We start from the raw sequence: 18,667 nt of genomic DNA on the forward strand, positions 1-18,667 counted from the left end.
ATATGAGAGGAAGAGAAGAGTAACCTACAACCTCAAGTTTTTGTCAAGGATACTGGGCTGATGAAGTTGCATTTTCTGAGATGGGGGCATCTAATGTAGGAGAGATTTTAGAAAGACCAAGAAATAGATGTATTTCGGGCATGTCAGGTTTTGGATGCCTATGAAGTCTCCACAACATGATGTTGAGAAGGAAGACGGATGCAGGTGATGTTCAAGGAAAGATCCAGCCTGGAGATGTGAACATAACACCCAGAGACTGAATGGGACCAGCAAGGGGATGAGTGAAGATAACAAGAGGCCATCTGAGGGCCAAGCTCTGGGCACTGTCTACAGGTAGTGTAGAAGAAGGAGCCAGCAAAGAAGAAATGTGAGGGAATACATAAGACCCAAGAGGTGAATAACAGAGTGCAAATCCTCATTTCTCTCTCCTCACCTTGTATGTCTTAAATTCATGTTTTAAAAGTGATCATCATAGTAGAAGAGAGGAAAAAATAAAACAAGATGAAATCAGAGAGATAGACAAACCGTAAGAGATTCTTAGTCATAGAAAACAAACTGAGGGTTGCTGGAGGGGAGGGAGTGGGAGAATGGGGTGATTGGGTGATGGACATGCAGGAGGGCACGTGATGTGATGAGCACTGGGCATTATACAAGACATTATATAAAACTGATGAATCACTAAACTCTACCTCTGAAGCCAAAAAAAAATTTTAAAAATAAATAAAAGTGATCGTCAAAAAGACATTCCAGAATGCAGTTTGATATTTGGGATAAGCAAGAGATTCTTTTGTACACGACACATTATTCAAATTAAAAATAATAAGTGATATTTAGCGATAATGAAAAAATTTAGAGGAAAAAAACATAAAAAATTAACGCTCCAAATATCACCAGGTAGATACAACTCTTATTCCTGCTTCATATTTGGTATACTTCCTATTATTCTACTTCATGTAGTTATACTGTATTTTATTGTTACTGGGACTTTTTTTTCATGTATAGTATCTATCTCTAAAATTATGGCATCTTAAATTTCCTAGTGTTCTGAAATCAGTTATGATTTAGTATACATTGCTGTCCTGCTAGTATCACCTGCTTTCTGGGGTCATACCTTTTTCATATTCCATTGCTGCTATGAGTAAATAGTTTTAAATAAATATTCAGTAGGTATAAAATAAAAAACAAAAAAATCTTTGTGACATAGTTTAATCTTTTAGAGGTATATAAAATAATGTCTTATTTTAAAATTAATGAGATCTTAGAGTCTATGAAATATAATATGCAGTTTTGTATTGTAAACTAAATATCCTCATTTTCTTCAATCAATAATAAATTGTGTGATATTTGCTTCAGGCTAGTGGCCCAGACTTCCTGCTGAGTAGAAAAGCTGAATAACAGCAAAAAAATGCTTTAACGCATTAGTGAGCTATGGAGGCAGACAGGATATTAAGGAATGCAGAAGCCAGGAGGAAGGGAGGCACACTGTGGTAAATCCAACATTCTGAGATGTTTTCGCCTTGGGACATTGCTTATGCTTAGTTCATACAAGACAAAGAAACATAGAAGCTGAGAAGAAAGTGGTAGCTAAGAGGCAGGAAGCTGAGTGAAGTTTTCACAGTCTCATGGAACTGGGCAAACAAAAAATAGTATATTTTATGCCAAGGAGTAGGGGTAAACTCCCTAGGCCTTCAGAGAGATTTTCTGATTGCTTCATCTTGTCTATAAGCAAAAATACTGGAAATAACTAGTCCTCACAAGCACTATAATCCAATTTCAAACCAGGTCAACTCCCACTATATGAAGGTGATACAATCCTATTCTCCCCACTTTCCAGAAGCAAATTAAGTCATCCCTGGACAAATATAATTCCCATTTTATATTCTGGGTATGCCTGGATAATCCTCTATTCACAGGGTCTGGCACTCAATGAAAATGTCCTAGACACATCAGAAGACAAGATGAGACAAATGAAGTAGATTATAGAAAAATAAACAGAGGTATGCAGAAATTAAAGTTGAATTATTAGATGTATAATTTTGAATAAATGGGATACATATGGTGAGGTAAACAAAGAGCAAGATACAACATTAGCAGAAAAACAGAATCTACAAACTAAAATACAATAGGAATTTTGGACTGAAAAAGTATAATTACTGAAATGAGAAACTTCATACATGTATTATGCAGATTAATTAGAGCTGGAGTGACAATCACTGGAATGAAAAATAGTGTTGAAAATACACAGAACTAGAGAGATATAAAAAAATAAATAAGAAGAAATATGGCAATAAACTTATGTGACATTGTATAAATTTCTGAGGTATAATTGGAGTCCCAAAAAGAGGGGATTTGTAAAGAGGTATAAAGCCTGTGAAAAAATAACATCTGAGAATTTTTCAAAGCTAGGGAGATATTTTAAGATGGTTATTCTTTAGAGTACAGGTAGAGTTAGTCTGTTAACTTGTCTTCCTTGTCTTTTTGACTTTAGCCATTCTGACAGGCTAAGATGTTAGCTTGTGATTGACTTACTTCACTCAGCATTATACCCTCCAGGTCCATCCATGTTGAAGAAAATTGTGGGTATTTGTCATTTCTAATGGCTGAGTAATATTCCATTGTATACATAGGCCACAGCTTCTTTATCCATTCATCTTTCGATGGACACCGAGGCTCCTTCCACAGTTTGGCTATTCTGGACATTGTTGCTAGAAACATCGGGGTGCAGGTGTTCCGGTGTTTCACTGTATCTGTATCTTTGGGGTAAATCCCCAGCAGTGCAATTGCTGGGTCGTAGGGCAGGTCTATTTTTAACTCTTCCAGGAACCTCCACACAGTTTTCCAGAGTGGCTGCACCAGTTCACATTCCCACCAACAGTGCAAGAGGGTTCCCTTTTCTCCGCATCCTCTCCAACATTTGTGGTTTCCTGCCTTGTTAATTTTCCCCATTCTCACTGGTGTGAGGTGGTATCTCATTGTGGTTTTGATTTGTATTTCCCTGATGGCAAGTGATATGGAGCATTTCCTCATGTGCTTATTGGCCATGTCTATGTCTTCTTTGGTGAAATTTCTGTTCATGTCTTTTGCCCATTTCATGATGGGATTGTTTGTTTCTTTGCTGTTGAGTTTAATAAGTTCTTTATAGATCTTGGATAGTAGCCCTTTATCTGATAGGTCATTTGCAAATATCTTCTCCCATTCTGTAGGTTGTCTTTTGGTTTTGTTGACTATTTCTTTTGCTGTGCAAAGCTTTTTATCTTGGTGAAGTCGCAATAATTCATTTTTGCTTTTGTTTCCCTTGCCTTCATGGATGTATCTTGTAAGAAGTTACTGTGGCCAAGTTCAAAAAGGGTGTTTCCTGTGTTCTCCTCTAGGATTTTGATGGATTCTTGTCTCACATTTAGATCTTTCATCCATTTTGATTTTATCTTTGTGTATGGTCTAGTTTCATTGGTCTAGCTTCATTCTTCTGCACGTGGCTGTCCAATTTTCCAGAACCATTTATTGAAGAGACTGTCCTTTGTCCAATGGATAGTCTTTCCTGCTTTGTCGAATATTAGTTGACCACAGAGTTGAGGGCCCATTTCTGGTTTCTCTATTCTGTTCCATTGATCTATGTGTCTGTTTTTGTGCCTGTACCACACTGTCTTGATGACCACAGCTTTGTAGTACAACTTGAAATCTGGCATTGTGATGCCCCCGGCTCTTGTTTTCTTTTTCAATATTTCCCTGGCTATTCAGGGTCTTTTCTAATTCCACACAAATCTTAAGATGATTTGTTCCAGCTCTCTGAAGAAAGTCCATGGTATTTTGATAGGGATTGCATTGAATGTGAAAATTGCCCTGGGTAGCATGGACATTTTCACAATATTAATTCTTCCAATCCATGAGAATAGAATATTTTTCCATCTTTTTGTGTCTTCCTCCATTTCTTTCAGAAGTGTTCTGGAGTTTTTACGGTATAGATCCTTTACCTCTTTGGTTAGGTTTATTCCTAGGTATCTTATGGTTTTGGGTGCAACTGTAAATGGGATTGACTCCTTAATTTCCTTAATTTCTCTTTCTTCAGTCTCATTGATTGCGTATAGAAATGCCACTGATTTCTGGGCATTGATTTTGTATCCTGCCACACTGCCGAATTGGTGTATGAGTTCTAGCAATCTTGGGGTGGAGTCTTTTGGGTTTTCTATATACAGTATCATGTCTTCTGCAAAGAGGGAGAGTTTGACTTCTTCTTTGCCAATTTGAATGCCTTTTATTTCTTTTTGTTGCCCGATTGCTGAGTATAGGACTTCTAGCACTATGTTGAATAGCAGTGGTGAGAGTGGACATCCCTGCCATGTTCCTGATCTTAAGGAAAAGGCTCTCAGGTTTTCTCCATTGAGAATGATATTCACTGTGGGCTTTTCATAAATTACTTTTAAGATATTGAGGAATATTCCCTCTATCCCTACACTCTGAAGAGTTTTGATCAGGAATGGATGCTGTATTTTGTCAAATGCTTACTCTGCATCTATTGAGAGGATCATATGGTTCTTGTTTTTTTCTCTTGTTGATGTGATCTATCACTTTGATTGTTTTATGAGTGTTGAACCAACCTTGCATCCCGGGGATAAATCCCACTTGGTCATGGTGAATAATCTTCTTAATGTACTACTGGATCCTATTGGCTAGTATCTTGGTGAAAATTTTTGCATTCATGTTCATCCAGGATGCTGCTCCTATAATTCTCCCTTTTGGTGGGGTCTTTGTCTGGTTTTGGAATCAACTAATGCTGCTTTAGCCCGGCTAGTTGTGGTTCCCCTCCCCCAATGTTTTTTGTTTGTTTGTTTGTTTTGCCTTCCTACATTATTAGAAGTGAATACTTTTCTCTCTGTCGCATTACAGCTATTCTCTCTTTAAATTTTAGCTTGAATTCGTAGGTGTTCAGGATGCTTTGAAATTTATGTAGGTAAGTTTTTGGGGCCAGGTGTGTTGAGGATGCCTACTCTTCACTATCTGGCCCCTCGGCCACTCCCCGTTTTTCTTTTAAAAAGTTTGCATTTATTTATTTATTTATTTATTTATTTATTTATTTATTCTTTTGTTTATTTGTTTATTTATTTATTTGTTAAGTAATCTCTACACCCAAGGTGGAGCTCAGACTCCCAATCCCAAGATCAAGAGTCACATTCTCTTCCACCTGAGCCAGCCAGGCACCCCTCCTTTCCCCTTTTTTAATTGGATTCATTATTATTATTATTTGCTGTTGAGTTGTATAAGTTCTTTAGATACTTTGGATACTATCCCTTTATTGGTATATGATTTGCAAATGTCTTCTATACAGTAGGTTGTCTTTTACTTCTGTTGGCTGTTTCCTTTGCTGCGCAGAAGCCTTTTATTTTGATGTAGTCCCTATAGTTTATTTTTCTTTTGATTCTCTTGCCTCAGGAGACATATCTAGAAAAATATTGCTGTGGTTGGTGTCAGATAAGTAGTTGAGGGCTCTACTCTAGAATTTTGATGGATTCAGGTCTCATATTTAGGCCTTTAATCCATTTTGAGTTTGTTTTTGTGTATGGTGTAAGAAAGTGACTTCTGCATATGGTTGGCCAGTTTTCCTGACACCATGTTATGAAGAGACTGTCTTTTTCCCAGTGTGTATTCTTTCCTTCTTTGTTGAGGATTATTTGACTGTAAAATCTGGGATTTTTTCTGGATGCTCCACTCTTTTCCCTTGATCTGTGTATCTGCATGTGTGCCAGTCTCATACTGCTTTGATCACTACAGCTTTGTAGAATATCTTGAAATCTGGAATTGTGAAGGCTTCAGTTTTGTTCTTTGTTCAAAATAATAGTGGGAAAATTGAACACATGCTTCCCAGTAACTAAATAGACAAAGCTAGCAAATTTTCCATAAGATAAAAAATATCTGGGCAATACAAATTTTTAAAAATTAAATTAAATCATGGGCTTTAAAGCATGTTTGGCACTTTTTAAATGTTTGTGATCATATTTTTTCTCAGCCTTTTGTTGAAGTAAGCTAGAGTTCAGTAACAAAAACATAACTAGAAGTTAATTTAGAAAATTAATAGTCTTTATTATTTTTAACAGTTCTATGTTTATAGGAAATAATTGAGTGAAAACTCCAAAGCTCCCATCAATCCTTGCATTAGTGTGGTACATTTGTTGCAACTGTTGAGTAATGTTGATACATTATTATTAACTAGAGTCCATAGTTTACATTAGGATTCACTTTAGGGGTATACATTCTATAGATTTGGACAAATGTATAATGACATGTTTCCACCTTGATAGAAGCATTTGGGATACTTTTACTGATATATAAACCCTTAGTGCTTCTTTTATTCATATATCCCTTCTTCCTCCCCCCTCCCCCCACCAGCTTCTGGAAAACAGTGATTTTTTTTCTTTTTTTTTTTTACTGGCTTTATAGTTCTGCCTTTTTCAGAATGTAATATAGTTGGAATTAAATACTGTGTGGCCTTTCTAAATTGGCATATTTCACTTAGCCATAATCATATAAGGTCCCTCTATGTCTTTTTATGGCTTGATACCTCATTTTTTAAAAACGATTTTATTTATTTATTCATGGGAAACACAGAGAGAGAGGCAGAGACATAGGCAGAGGGAGAATCAGGCTCATGTGGAAAGCCCTATGTGGGACTCGATCCCAGGACCTTGGGGTCATGACCTGAGCCAAAGGCAGATGCTCAACCACTGAGCCACCCAGGTGTCCCTTGAGAGCTCTTTTCACACTGAATAATAATTCATCATCTGGATATACCATAATTTGTTTATCCATCACCTACTAAAGGACATCTTGGTTGCTTCCAAGTTTGGACAATTATGAATAAGCGGTTCTAAACATTCATGTGAGGTTTTGTGGTCGACATGAATTTTCAGCTTCTTTGAGTAAATATCAAGGGGCATGACTACTGAATTGGATTTTAAGAGTATGCTTAGTTTTGTAAGAAATTACTAAACTGACTTTGAAAGTGGGTGTACCATTTTGCATTCCCACCAATAATGAATGAGAGCTCCTATTGCCCCATATCTTCACCAGTATTTGCTATTGTTGATATTTGGTATTTTGGTTGTTTTAATGGGGGGTGAAAGTGGTTATATAAAATTCATTTGATATTTAGTTTGTTGCCATTTTTTTTAACTTTAGGCCTGAAATTGCACTAAACATTCTTAAAATACAGACTTTCCTAGGTGCTTTCTTATTTTTTCATGTCTTGAAATAGATTCCAAGGAATACAATGAAGGGGGCAGATAGAATGGGAATTTCATCCTTCCCTTTGATAATGTCAATCATCTTCTGGTTGGATGGCCCTAGATATCCTTCCTCACAAGCCCTGTTTTCCATTGTAGCTGTGGCTGAATTCTGGGCAGCATCATTTGTTGTGAATTAAAAACCATTTGCCAAGTTTGAGAGGAAAACTATGTCACATTGAATATGACTTTTATCTCTATTTTCAGAACCTGTAATAACAGATCCTGGTCTCCTTAATCTCATCCAAGTGAATCTTCCATACTCTGTCTGGAAGTTCAGTTGCAATTGTGTGTTCATTAATCTGAATGGTCAGAATATTTGATTGTGTCCCTTTGGCATGTATATCCATGACTGACATGCATGCATACACACATACATGTGTGCACACATACATACAGTTTTTTAAATTATAAATCTGGAGTAGTGGTTTTCAAGAACAATTTTGCTTCCTAACTAGGGTTGCCAGATAGAGCAAATAAAAATACAGACTGTCCACTTAAATTTGATTTTCAGATAAACAATAAATGTCTTATGCAATATTTAGGGCATACTTATATTAAGAAAAGTATTCATTGTTATTCTGAAATTCAGATTTAAATAAGAATCTTGTGTTTATCTGGCATCTGTACCCTGAGTGGACATCCGGCAATGTCCGGAGACATGTATGGCTGTCACAACTGAGTAAGGGGGCTCTACTGGCATCTGGTGGATTGAGGTCAGTGTTCCTGATAAATATTAGCAATGCACAAAACAACTTCCTGCAGTGACAAATTATCCTCAGTAGTCCTGGACTGAGAGTTCCTGATTGAGACCTTCTCAGTTTCTTTCGTTCCAAACTTTTGCATTTAGCTCCTGAAATGTTGAGACTGACAAGGCCTGAACATGAGTGATACATATGGGGATGTAGATAGGTCCTCACTGCCTCTCCCTGTCTTAGAGTTCAGTCTGACTTGACTGGGTATGCCACCCTCTACCCTCTGCCCTTTACCCCTGGTTTGCTTTCTTCATGGCTTGCTGTTGCAGGGACTAATCATTGCTGGTGTTTTAAATGTGTCCCTCACAACAGGATGTCGCCTCATGGGGATGGAGACCTTTCTGTTTAAGTGGCACTTCTCAGCACCGTGGACAGCGTCTCTGCATGCTGAGCTCAGCACATAGAGGCAGAGATGTGTCTTGCTTTTAAGATAACTTCACAGCCTCTAAACATGTTTCTTATAACAAATTATTGGTCAAGTGAGAGTGCTTCTCATATTTAAATCCACACAGGGGGCTGCTGCCTTTGTCATTGGCTACCTCCTTCAGTCATCCTGCTCCTTTGAGAAGCGGCAGTAAAATACCTGTTTCCTGACTCATTCAAAGCATAAAAATGTGCTTGAGAAATGACAAATTCCCCTCTGATATATCTGAAACAACAAATTCGGGTTTTAGAAGCAAATTAAGAACAGTTCATTGAAAGGAAATGTGTTAATCTCCATCTCAGGACCTTTCTCCTATGTTCCCAGGGCAGTGCTATGGGGATGTAGAGGGGTGTGCAGTTCTCTGCAAGTGTCTCTAAAAGGGTCCTTGTATTGACAGAGATCCCAAAGAATAATTCATGTGTTTTTTCTGGAGCTATCATTTCCTCACTTGATGAATGTGTAATATGCCCCAAACTGTCCAGCTCTGTGCTTGGTCTGGGGGCCTTACACATATCACCCTCACAACTTTTGAGCATTGGTAGGTTCTATAAGCCCTTCACATGTAATCCATGCAGCCAGTGTAGACAGATTAGCATGAAGTACTTCATATAGTGTCAACCTAAGCAATAGTAGTAGCCATGATTCTTGGACTTGATATGCGAATTATATTGTTTCCCATATTCTTTAAGGGAAATACATGGCTAATTACAATTTTATAAATATGCTTTTCTGTGGCCACTGGGAATTGTCCAGCATGATGCCACTGACACTCATGCCACATTCTTGGAAAAGCATGATTTCACATGGAAAGATGAACAAAACAGGGCTGGGTCCTTGGCTTAGTCCTAGAGAGGGTCACATTGTGTGGTGGTAAAGGAGCCAGACTATTGGGTTTGAATCGTGTCTTTGCCACTTAGCACCTGTGTGACTTCAGGCAAACAACTTAACTGCTCTGCTCCTCCATTTCTTCATTGTAAAGTGAGGATGATAAAATAATACATGAGGTCACTGAGAGTAACAGGGTCGTCCATCCTTCTAGAGCATACAGGACAGTGTTTGGAACTAATTCTGCATAATTATTACATACATAACTTGATGGGGGAAATAAACCCACTTAACTGCAGTGTAAAGCAGAGTTTGCTACTTTTATCCAAGGAGAAAAACAGAATCAAATACTGCATATACATGAAGACCCCTTTTGAATGGGGTCAATGGGGTGGATTTCTTAGATGGGGGAGCCCCAATAGGCAATGTTTTAGGACAGATGGCAATTTTCCTGCTAGAGATTTGCTTTGTTGGAGAAGCCATTGCAATTTGAAGAGTGAGAGCACTGCAGGAGGAGACTCAGAGGTTGTGTTTGGTGAATGACCAGTGTTCAGACTGGTGGGAGTGGAGGTTAAGTGCAGAGCAAGTGAGATGCCGAGACTGGACCGGGAGAAAAGCTGCACATACCAGTTCATTATGAATGTTGAATTGTAGGTTATGAATTTTACATGGGAGTCATTGGACAGCCAAGGAAACCTTTTTAACAACAAGAAGGACAGCAACAAAGTGATAGGATCACAGTGGAGTGTGGGGAGTAAAACCCCAGTCTTCAGACCAACAGAAATGTTTCACAGCTGGTTCTGGTGGGAGGTAGAGAGGGAGACTCCTGATCTATAGGGTCTGCCAGTTTCCATCATGGAACCAAGGCATGATGTCACCAGACGTGGGGCCCAAATGAGGTGTGAAATCAGCTCCTGTTGCCTGTGTCCATCAGCACCAGCACACCACCCATCTGCATCCATCCCAGGCCCACACAGAATTGGTTGTGCAACCTTAGCCAAGGCATTAGTCCCTTTGGCTCTTAGTTTCCTTATCTGCAAAAGAAGAAAATCCTATAAAATAAACGACATGACATTTTCAATGATTAAAAGACAAGGAAGGCCAGAAGTACCCAGGGCAGTGTTCCTCTGTCTCCAGCTGCCAGAGGCTGTCTCCATCCCTTGGCTCATGGCCCATTCCTTCATCTTCGAAGCCAGCAAGGAGCATCTCTCTTCTCTGACCTCCTGCCTTTCTCTTATTAGGAACCTTGTGATTACATTGGATACACCTGGATAATCCAGGGTAATCTCTCCATCTCAAGATATTTAACTGAATAACATCTGCAAAGTCCTCTTTGACCTGGAAGGTCACATAGTCACAGGTTCTAGGGGTTAGATTGTGGATATTTTTGGTGGAGCCATTATTTAGCCTATCACAGTGACCATAGACAACCACCTGTGTTTGTGTGGGTATCTGTGTGCATGTGTGCATAGAGCAGTCTATAGTCATTGATGCAAATATAAACATGTCTGTGTGTATATTTATAATAGCATATAATAGCATATCTGTGCATGCATACAAATATGAAGAGGTGAGGTGGTAAGGATGGAGTATTTGCTTCTCCCTCCTCCTGTGTCTCTGCCTCTCTCTCTCTCTATGTCTATCATAAATAAATAAATAAATCTTTTAAAAAAAGATTTTTTCTTTGAACTGAAGTATAGTTAACAAGGATTGGGTTTTGATGAGGACTGTCAAGGAAATGGACCCTATATATATACGTTATTTATATATTATAATATAACATATATAATATATAAATATTATAATATTTAAAATATTAAATATATAATAAATATAAATAATAGGCAAAGACGGGTAGCAGATTTTAAGTCACTGACTAATTCACTGGAGGGGAGATGAGAGGATTCCTTTCTAGTGGATTCTGTTTTCTTAGTGGAGTCTCCAGCTGAGAATGTGTTAGGTGTGGGGTAGAATAGAAGGTAGTGGGGGGCTGTTGATTATTCATCTTTGCATAGGGTAGCCAACCATGCCCAGGAGTCGGAAGGAGCAAGGCAAGGGAGCTGAGGCAGTTAGGGACTTTGCTTTGGTTCTGTCATCTTGAACACTCTCGAATCCAGGTTCCTGGGGGCACTTCTCAGTCTGGGGCTCTCTGTAAAGTCATCTGTCTGTTACTGCATCCCCTTCCCTCTCACCTTCATCTCTCCTCACTCCTGATGCTCACTGACCTTGGGTAAAGTCATAGCAAACATGAGTGTCCATGTCCATAGAATCCCTACTGTGGGCTGTCTGCTATGTCCTGGGGTTTTGTTGTCCTAAGCAAGTTAGACTCTTCTGTACCATGAAGCGATCTCCAGTGGCTCTGGAGGGAAGTTATCTCATCAAGGATAAATAATTATAGGGACGCCTGGGTGGCTTAGTGGTTGAGTGCCTGCCCTCGCGCCCGGGCATAATCCTGGAGTCCAGGGATCAAGTCCCACATTGGGCTCCCTGCATGGAGCCTGCTTCTCCCTCAGCCTATGTCTCTGCCTCTTTCTGTGTGTCTCTCATGAATAAATAAATAAAATCTTAAAAAAGAGATAAATAATTATATTTTCCATTGACATTAATAAATATCTCATACAGTGTTACCTGACAACAGATTTTTGCTACACTCATGGTGAGCACAGCATGACAGGTTTGTCCAGTCATGTTGTTCCACTTGAAACCAATGCAACTTTGTGCCAACTCTTCTTCAAGAAAAAAGTGATAAAATAAAAAGTATCTTTAGAAGCAATCCTAAAGGTGGTGCTCTCTGTTTCTGGAATTTGGTGAAATATTTATTTTTTGAAATCAGGGATATTTTCTTTTCTCTGTTGTCTTTCTAGGATGCTGCTTTTGAGTTTTTCTGGTATCTTCCCAGGAAGCCTATCTGCATTGAACAACTGGTGTGTGTGACTCATGTGTTGGCAGAGTGGCCTTGGCCATTTTTATTTCTTTGTCTTTAGCATTTACCTTTAGGGAGAGCTTCCAAAGTTTCTCATCTCATTTGATAAATTCAATTTTCTGCTTTTTCAAATCTGTTTTATTGCCTCTGGAACCATTTTAAATCCCTTACTTTTAATACTGCCAGGTCTTCTTCCCTCTTAGCCTTTATTTTATTTTATTATAAATAACAAAGGGCTTGTATGGTCTTGATTGTTAAGGGCTTCAAAATTATTCTGTGTAAAATGCACTTCTATATTCTTTGGTAAATATTCTTCAAAGCGTTATTGCTTTCTACCTCTTGAATGCCTGTTTAAATGTTTTTCTTTTATTTTACAGCTTTTGTGTATAGATTTTCTTCCTCTTCTGCTTTTTGTTTGTTTGCTTTTTCTCTTTAGATTGTCTCTTGCAGGGCAATTTCCCTTCACATAATGGAGTGTGTTTTCCTTGTCCCTGGCTTTCACTTGATCCTATTAGAGGTCACAAGAATTCACCTGGAGGGGCCACCTATCCTGTATTAATAACCCATGTTGTGACCCCGGTGGCTTGCAGCTTGAGCAGTGTGAGGGTGCACTGGGCTGGTTGATGCTCCCAGCAGGGGGACTGTGCTCTAGACTAGGTTAGGGTTGGTCTGGACTCATCCCAGGATCACAGGAGGCTATGTCGCAGCTCCTTCCTATTCCTTGTTAGCAAGACACTTCGATTGTTTGGGGCTTTCTGTGCATGTGACCAAGCTTACTCTTGGGTCTTTGAGCTCAGCTGATTGCAAAAGTTGACTACCAGCATCATGAACATCATCACCAAGTGTGGGGCGTCCTTGGGGTTCATGGATTTCACTCTGAGAACTATCAAGGGAGTTTCTATCAGGATACCTGCTGTTTTGTTTTTATGATCCTGCTTAGGGTTGCCAGACCTAGCAAACAAAAATACAGGATTCCCCAGGTACATTTGAATTTCAAATAAACAACAAATTTATTTACTTTCTCTTAGAAACATGTCCCCACGCGTTACTGTTTATTGGAAATTGAGACACAATTGGGTTCCCATATTTTATCTGGCAGCGTTAACCATGCTGTATTTTTGCATGTGTTGTTTGAGTCCCATGTGATCTCTCAGGAATTCCTGTGATTCCTGGTGTGCAGACTGAACTTCCATGTTTAGCACAGGTGATGATTCTTTACTGCTACCATATCCCCTCAGGTACTGCTTTCCCATCTCCCCAGGGGAAGATGTAAAGGTCGGTGCTCAAATTGCTATCTTCCCCATCTTTCTTAAAAGTATTATTAGGGGAAAATTATGTTTTCAAAAATGCTAAAATTAATATAAAATCTCTCCAGCATCACTGAATTGCTTTAAGATGGGAACATATTGCTTTCCTTCAACTTAGTGTGGAAAGCCATGGCATCAAAATCAAATGTAATTTTGTTCTTAATGGCTTATTAATTGAGATTTACAGCTTCTTGTTTCTCTGACACCTCACTCGTGTTAATGTGGAATTGGTGTTTGTAGGTTGTAAGAGCCACCCCTGTGGGGATTCAAGGGTAATGAGTTTTACTTCTTAGTGTGTTCTGTGTCTTGTGGAGCAGAATTGGCATTATTTTTACAATTTTATTTAAAAAAAAGAAAAGAATAAAGGAAGTGTAAGTAAATACCATGAACTTTAGTTCAACTTGGAGCACTTTTAAGCAATAAACATTGAGGCCAGCTACTAGGCAAAAAGACCAATAGGCCATCTGTGGAAGAAAGCTTAGAAATTACTTACCTTTTTTGAACAATGTTTGCAGTGACTTCCTTATTGCTTTCCCAAATAAAGTCAGGGCACTCATGGTCATTGTCCTTGGAATATGTAATTAGCTGCACAATTAAGTTTGATGTCTTCAAGGAGTAGGGGTTGTGTGTTCCACAGCAGAGTTCACATGGTCTTGCTGTCTATCGTGCATGCTTAACTCTCTGCAGCTTGGTGATTTGGTTTTGGCAGTTTCTGGGATGAATGAGAAGCTGGTGTGAGACAGCTTAAGGCCATTATTCTGAGGGGTTCTGAGGTGTATTTTTAAGAATCAGGAGACCCCGTGTCATTGATGTAGGTCTTTTTATGGATCTCATTGTGTGTAGAAACTTCTGTCTTCCTTGGCCCCAAATAGCTAACATCTATTTGGAGCTCCTGATGGGGTTAAGGATCCTGATTGTAGAGAGATGGCGGACAGAACACAACATCCACAATCCTGATGTAAAAATACAATTCGGGGATGCCTGGGTGGCTCAGCGGTTGAGTATCTGCCTTCAGCTCAGGGCATAATCCCGGAGTCTCAGAATCGAGTCCCACATCGGGCTCCCTGCATGGAGCCTGCTTCTCCCTCAGCCTGTGTCTCTGCCTCTCTCTCTCTCTCCATGTCTCTCATGAATAAACAAATTCTTAAAAATAAAAGTAAAAATTTAAAAATAGTCTTAAAAATAAAAATAAAAATACAATTTGCTCTTTGTACTATTAATGTCATCATTCATTTGTCGATCCATCCATTCATGCATTTATCAAATACTTATTGGGTACTTGGTATTTTCCAGGCGCCCTCCCAAGGATGTGAAAACGTAGAGTAAAGGCCCATCTGTTGTGTGTGCTCACTTGCACATAACCCACGGAGCATGGGAGCAGTTACAGCCTAGCATGAAGTCCTACAGAGGGGTATGCGGGATACATGGAAGAATGGGATGGCACCTGTGACCCAGAAGCAGGCAGCCAAGGGAGGCATTCCAGAAAAGTGACTTTATATTGAGACCTGGGGAATGGCAACGATGCAGCAGAGGGTGCGGAGGGCAGACCCAGTGAAGGGATGAAGCATTCAGTGCAGAATATTAGCAGAAAATCCACACCCTGTTCTTAGCTTTCACTAAAACTCACATGGGAAAGTACAGGATTATGAGAAATACGAATCCTGAGTGATTTCCGGAAAGTTTTTTAAAAAAGGTAATCCTGTTACGGAGTGAAGTATCTGGTTATACCTATGATATTTTGATTTTTGAAAAGGAAATTCCTATTTATTGCTTGAGCCGCGTGAAGTCACTGCTCACGTCAGTCAAAACTGCTCACTTTTTCGTCGATTTTAAATGGTTCAGCACCACGCAAACCTTGGTTGCTTCACTGGGGCTTAGCCTGGCCTGGGTTTGGTAATGCCACCCACTGACTGTTCTTCCCTGGGGGCTGTCTGTACACTCAGAACAATTGTATGAGTCAGACTGGCTGCTGGTCCAGAAGGGGGAGTGAATGCAGGTTAGCACCTGTAGCATTGCAGCTGGACAGGGCGTCGATGCCCTGGTCGGGGCCCTCACTCTGCACACCAGCCCCACGAGGCCAAAGGAGTCAGTGACTTGTCTGTCCCCTGGCAAACGTGCAGCCAAGCCATGCACAGAACCTCTTTCCTGAGTTCTTTGCTTTCTCCTCCGCTCACAGTCAGCTGCCTCCAGGGGTCCAGGCTCGGGTTGGTGTCATGCATCCGAACAGGTTTTCACGTGGGCCTTTTAAGCACGTGGGCACAGTGAATGTCAGGGTTTGAGTTGCTTTTATTGCAGAATAACCAGAGATAGTCACATGGCTACTAATGGGAAGGGCTTTGTACGACTTGTGGAACTTGGCCTAGAAAGTCAGTGTTCCCAAAGCCAGTAATTTCCATTTCTAAAACCCGTAAAATTCATTCTTGCATTGAATTTCTATGTCTGTGTTTTTCTTAGAGAAATTAAGGCATACTGTAAAAATGGCAGTTTGGTCTCCCTCTCCCCTCCCCCCGCCATGGAGGGATATGATCAGTAAGGAAGAAAAAGAATACCTTTTGTGCTCCGGGATCAAAACAGCTTTCAGGGAGGAGGTGACTGTAAAGAAAATGATGTGTTTCTTGGGGGCATGAGGTGTGTGCTGTGCACACCTGGGCCCGCCGTGAGAGACATGGTCAGGTTGCCTCCTAGAAGACTCCTCCAGGCAAATCCTTCTGGGCTCTGAGTCTGTCAGCTGACATCCAAGGGGTGTGTGTGACATGCACGCGATTGTGAGATCCCATCTTCATTTACCATCGCCCAGCGTCCTTTATCATTCTCTGGTGGCCCAAGTGTCCTTAAGTGTTGCACGTGTTATCAGTGGAAGGAGGTACACAGGGTGTCAGGTGAGATGTGGCTGAAGCATTGAAGCCCACGCCAAGGAAGTTGTTTCTGCACCTAGTCTCTGTCCTGGAGTTAATGGGAGCAGCCTCCTCTGTCTGATGCTAGCATGTTCTTCAGACTCCTAATCCCGGGTGATCTCACTTTTTAGCAAAGGGAGCGAGTCCTAGGCTCACCCCGTTGTAGAAGCAACACACGTCTTAGACAGTGAGTGGATGGCATCTGAGGTTTTGGGTAGAGAGGTGCATGGTTGGGACAAAGCTGGCAATCAGGGAGGAAGGGGTATGGAGACGGCGGAAGCATTGTTAGCACTGGCCTGGGTTCCTAACGCCTGCGCTCTGATTCCTCCTGACAGTGACTGAGAGCCGAGGGGTCCTGGAGAGCATCCAGAGGTTCTCCTTGCTGCCTACCTACCTCCCTGTGACCTACCACATCAACAACGCCGACGTGTCCTTCTTCCTGAAGGAGGCCAACCAGGACATCATGCGCAACTCTAGCCTGCAGTCCCGCGTGGAGTCCTTCCTAATTTACAGAGCCCAGAGGCTCCCCGTGCTCAGCGCCAGCTACGGGCCCTTCTCCATCGAGCAGGTGGTGCCTCAGGACCTCCTGCTGCCCTCCAGCCCCTTTGGAGCCACCAGCAAGCTCTCCCTCAACTGGAGGCTGAGGGCGCACATCCTGCGGGACAAGGTGTACCTGAGCCGGCCCCGGGTGCAGGTGCTCTTCCACCTGCTGGGCCGGGACTGGGCGGCACAGAGCCCCGGTGAGCGGCTGCCCTGCCTGCGGCTGTTCGCCTTCCGGGAGACCCGGGAGGTGCGGGCCGGCTGCCGGCTGCAGGGCGCCCTGGGGCTGTGCGTGGCCGAACTGGAGCTGCTGGCCGCCTGGTTCGGGCCCCCCACCGTGGTGGCCGGGAGGAAGCGGGCGCCCGGGCCGCCCGAGGGGAGCCCCGTGGAGCTCTACTACTCCGTGCAGCCGGGGGATGCGCGCGGGGACTGTGCGGGCGGCGGCGGCGACGTCAGGAAGGGCAACGCCATCCGGCCCGGGAAGGACGGGCTGGACGAGGCCGTGCCCCACCTGCAGAGGATCGGCAGCGTCTTCCTCTATCAGACGGGGGGCAGACCCGCGCTGCGGGAGCTGCATTTGGACAGCAACGTGGCCATCCTGTACTCCGCCAGGACAGCGAGGCAAGGCGATGTGCTCACCTTCCTTGTGGCCGTGTCCCGGAACTGCAGCGCCGATCGCTTCACGCTGAGGTGAGTCCCTGGGAGCTCCTGCCCCTGTGCCTCTGGGAGCACCTGCCCCTGCGCCTCCGGGGGCGCCTGTCCTTGAACCTTCCAGGCCTGGCCAGGCCTCCAGACTCTCACTCCCTGACCCTGTGAGCTGCGTTAGCACCTTCACAGGTGTAACACCTTCCAAATTTTATAAATCTCCTTTTCAGGGAAAAATGCAGAAAATAGTTTGCTCTTTCATGGTCGACAGTTTGGTGGTAAAGACTCTCCCTTTACAGGATCATTCGGGCCCTCCCAGAACAGCCAGGTGGCTGTGGATCTGTGCTCTGTCCTGAGCCTGGGTTCTCCCCAGAAGTTTGAGGAACGCGGGTGTGGAGGGGTGTGTCCCAGGGGGTCCTTTGCACATCAGGGTGTCAAATGGCTCACAGTTGAAATGAGTCTAGTCAGCACATGGGATGGTAACAGTTGTCTGAGGAGAGAGGATACAGTTTTGCCAACTCCAGTCTATGCCAAGCCTGTGCATTCTAAGTATGATATGGTACCAACCTCACTTTGTTTCTCCCTGGAAATAGAACTCAGTGTTCGAAACATAAAAGAGCATAATGTGTGAAGAATATACAGTAGAATTTGTTGAGTATCTTACATACGAACATACAAAGACAAGACATTTAAAGGAGTACTGTGTACTTTGGGTGGAAAATGAGTTAGTTTTCACTTTGGAATGTCATATATGAGAGAAGCCACTTGCCTTGACTTGGGATTTTCATTAAAGCGTTTTCCATTTGTTTTAAATACGACACAGCTTTGCTACACAGCTACTTGGGTGTCAGGGTGATGGGGTCACTAAAAGCGTCCTGCCATTGTTACCAACTCAGAACGTTGATTTCACGTGCCATGGATGACATTGGAGATGACCCCGGAAAATGTCTGTACATGAGGTGCGGTTTCTGGGCGGTTTTTACTTTCTCTTTTTTTTTTTTAATAAGAAATTTATTTTTTATTGGTGTTCAATTTGCCAACATACAGAATAACACCCAGTGCTCATCCCGTCAAGTGCCC

The 18,667-nt window shown here is 41.9% G+C and overlaps 1 protein-coding gene across 1 annotated transcript in view; it reads left to right on the forward strand.

Moving 5' to 3' along the window:
• Positions 1-18,667, forward strand: part of TMEM132D (transmembrane protein 132D) — a 596,131-nt gene that overhangs the window by 139,575 nt on the left and 437,889 nt on the right. Inside the window, exon 2 of the mRNA XM_072802137.1 lies at positions 16,738-17,632. Within this exon, the coding sequence (XP_072658238.1) occupies positions 16,738-17,632 (895 nt within the window). The remainder of the gene's footprint in view (positions 1-16,737; positions 17,633-18,667) is intronic.

The sequence above is a fragment of the Canis lupus genome, chromosome 27 (assembly GCF_048164855.1).
Source record: "Canis lupus baileyi chromosome 27, mCanLup2.hap1, whole genome shotgun sequence".
Lineage (NCBI taxonomy): Eukaryota > Metazoa > Chordata > Mammalia > Carnivora > Canidae > Canis > Canis lupus.